At 47.3% G+C, this 2,703-nt stretch overlaps 1 protein-coding gene across 1 annotated transcript in view; it reads left to right on the top strand.

The window, feature by feature from the left end:
- LOC122550349 (glycosylphosphatidylinositol anchor attachment 1 protein-like) overlaps window positions 1–589 on the top strand; it is a 14,332-nt gene extending 13,743 nt beyond the window's left edge. The window contains exon 6 of the mRNA XM_043691078.1: window positions 489–589. Within this exon, the coding sequence (XP_043547013.1) occupies window positions 489–589 (101 nt within the window). The remainder of the gene's footprint in view (window positions 1–488) is intronic.
- Window positions 590–2,703: the final 2,114 nt, after the last annotated feature.

A 2,703-nucleotide genomic window follows, 5' to 3' on the forward strand; every position in this document is an offset into this window, starting at 1 on the left:
TTCTTAAAAACCTCCTCCTCTGCTTTTGGTTGCGCTTCAGTCCCCCACTCCTGATCTTCGGGCACCCCGTACGGAGGAGGGAGGGCAGGTCTGAAGACCTCCTCGTGGGTCTGCTCCTGGGCCTGGCCAAACTGGCCATAAACAGGTCGAGGCAGCAGGCCATGGAGGGGTTCGTTAGGGCCGACTGCCTGCCCCTCTTCCGTGGTTACGTTAGAGCCAGGGTGTCCTTGGAGAAGGAGCACGCGGTGTCCACCAACACCCTGGAGTTGTTCAGGGAGAGGTGGGCGCCGCAGGGAGTGGAGTGCATTATTTCCCCCTCCAACTCTATTTTGATTTAGTCTCTGCCCTCCCCTTCACTGTTTGATCACACAGCACTGCCCTTTGATGTGAAGGGCATCGCTTGTCACTGGCCACTCGTGTGTTTTCCTATCTTCCTGGTGGTGGAAATTGAATAAAGATTCGTAAAAAAAAATATAAAATAATCAAAGTTTATGCCATCACCATGCATCAGTGCCATAAAGAGAGTCCTACTCTGGGCTTCACCAGCCCATTCACCTCACAACCTTACACCTCACCAGATCCAAAGTAGCCTGATCCCTGGTTGGATTCGCAATGTTTTCTTATCAGAAACTGCTCTCAAATACACTGTATGAATCTTTTGATATGGCTTTCTCTGCCAATCTGACTATCCCAACCAAGATTAAAGTCACCCATGACTAATATACTGCCTTTCTCACATGCCCTAATTATCTCCTGTTTTATTCTATGTCCATTGTTAGAGACTACTGCTATTGGTATCTGTTACTTCCCTTTTTTATATGTGGATTCTAGATCTTCTGGTTCAAGATTATTTCTTGCCATCATGCTTATTCAATCCTGTATTAAGAAAGTTCCCCCATCACCCTTTCCTTCCTGCCTGTCCTTTTGAAAAGACACGTACCCATGGAGATTTAGTTCCCAGGTTTGATCTACTTGTAACCATGTCTCCCTAATGGTTCTGATAAGAGTTGCTGGACTCCCAGTCTGAGGAAGGACATTCTTGTTATTGAGGGAATCCAGTGAAGGTTCACCAGATTTGAGGAAAGACTAGATCGACTGAGCTTGTACTCACTGAAATTTAGAAGAATAAGAGGAATCACATTAGATTCTGATGGGACTGGACAGGCTAGATGTGGGAAGAATGTTCCCAATGTTGGGGAGGTCCAGAACTAGGCACCACAGTCTAAGATTAAGAGGTAGGCCATTCAGGACTGAGATGAGGAAACATTTCTTCACTCACCAAGAGTTGTGAAGCTGTGGAATTCTCTCCCACAGGAAGCTGTTGGGACCAGTTCATTAGATCCATTGAAAAGGGACCTGGAAGTGGCCCTTGTTGGTAAAGGGATATGGGGAGGAACAGGCCCTTCGGCCCTTCAAGCCTGTGCCAATCCAGATCCTCTATCTAAATCTGTTGCCTACTTTCTAAGGATCTATATCCCTCTGCTCCCTGCCCATTCATGTATCTGTCTAGATACATCTTAAATGACGCCGTTGATCCCACCTCTACCATCTCCACTGGCAACACATTCCAGGCCCCCACCACCCTCTGTGGAAAGAACTTTCCATCTATATCTCCCTTAAACATTTCCTCTCTCACCTTGAACTCATGGCCCCTACTAAGTCCCCCCACTCAGGGGAGCAACTTCGTGCTATCCTCCCTGTCTGTACCTCTCATGGTTTTGCAGACCTCAATCAGGTTCCCCCTCAACCTCTCCTCATAGCTAGCACACTCCATACCAGGCAACATCCTGGTAAACCTTCTCTGCAACCTCTCCAAAGCTTCCACATCCTTTTGGTAATGTGGCGACCAGAACTGAACACAGTATTCTAAATGTAGCCGACCCAAAGTCCTATACAACATGGGCAGCTCGGTGGTATAGTGGTTAGCACTATGGGCAGCACAGTGGCATAGTGGTTAGCACCTGCTATTGCTGATGAAGGGTTTTTGCCCGAAACGTCAATTTTCCTGCTCCTCGGATGCTGCCTGAACTGCTGTGCTTTTCCAGCACCTCTCTAATCCAGAATCTTATACAATTGTAACATGACCTGCCAACTCTTGTACTCAATACCCTGTCCGATGAACATAGAACATAAAACATTACAGCGCAGTACAGGCCCTTCGGCCATCGATGTTGCGCCGGCCTGTCATACCAATCTGAAGCCCATCTAACCTACACTCTTCCATGTACGTCCATATGCTTGTCCAATGACGACTTAAATGTACTTAAAGTTGGCGAACCTACTACCGTTGCAGGCAAAGCATTCCATACCCTTACTACTCTCTGAGTAAAGAAACTACCTCTGACATCTGTCCTATATCTATCACCCCTCACTTTAAAGCTATGCCCCCTCGTGTTCACTGTCACCATACTTGGAAAAAGGCTCTCCCTGTCCACCCTACCTAACCCTCTGATTATCTTGTATGTCTCAGTTAAGTCTCCTCTCAACCTTCTTCTCTCTAACGAAAACAGCCTCAAGTCCCTCAGCCTTTCCTGGTAAGACCTTCCCTCCATACCAGGCAACATCCTAGTAAATCTCCTCTGCACCCTTTCCAAAGCTTCCACATCCTTTCTATAATGCGGTGACCAGAACTGTACACAATACTCCAAGTGCAGCCACGCCAGAGTTTTGTACAGCTGTAGCATGACCTCATGGTTCTGGAAC

Source organism: Chiloscyllium plagiosum, chromosome 5 (assembly GCF_004010195.1).
Source record: "Chiloscyllium plagiosum isolate BGI_BamShark_2017 chromosome 5, ASM401019v2, whole genome shotgun sequence".
NCBI classification, from domain to species: domain Eukaryota; kingdom Metazoa; phylum Chordata; class Chondrichthyes; order Orectolobiformes; family Hemiscylliidae; genus Chiloscyllium; species Chiloscyllium plagiosum.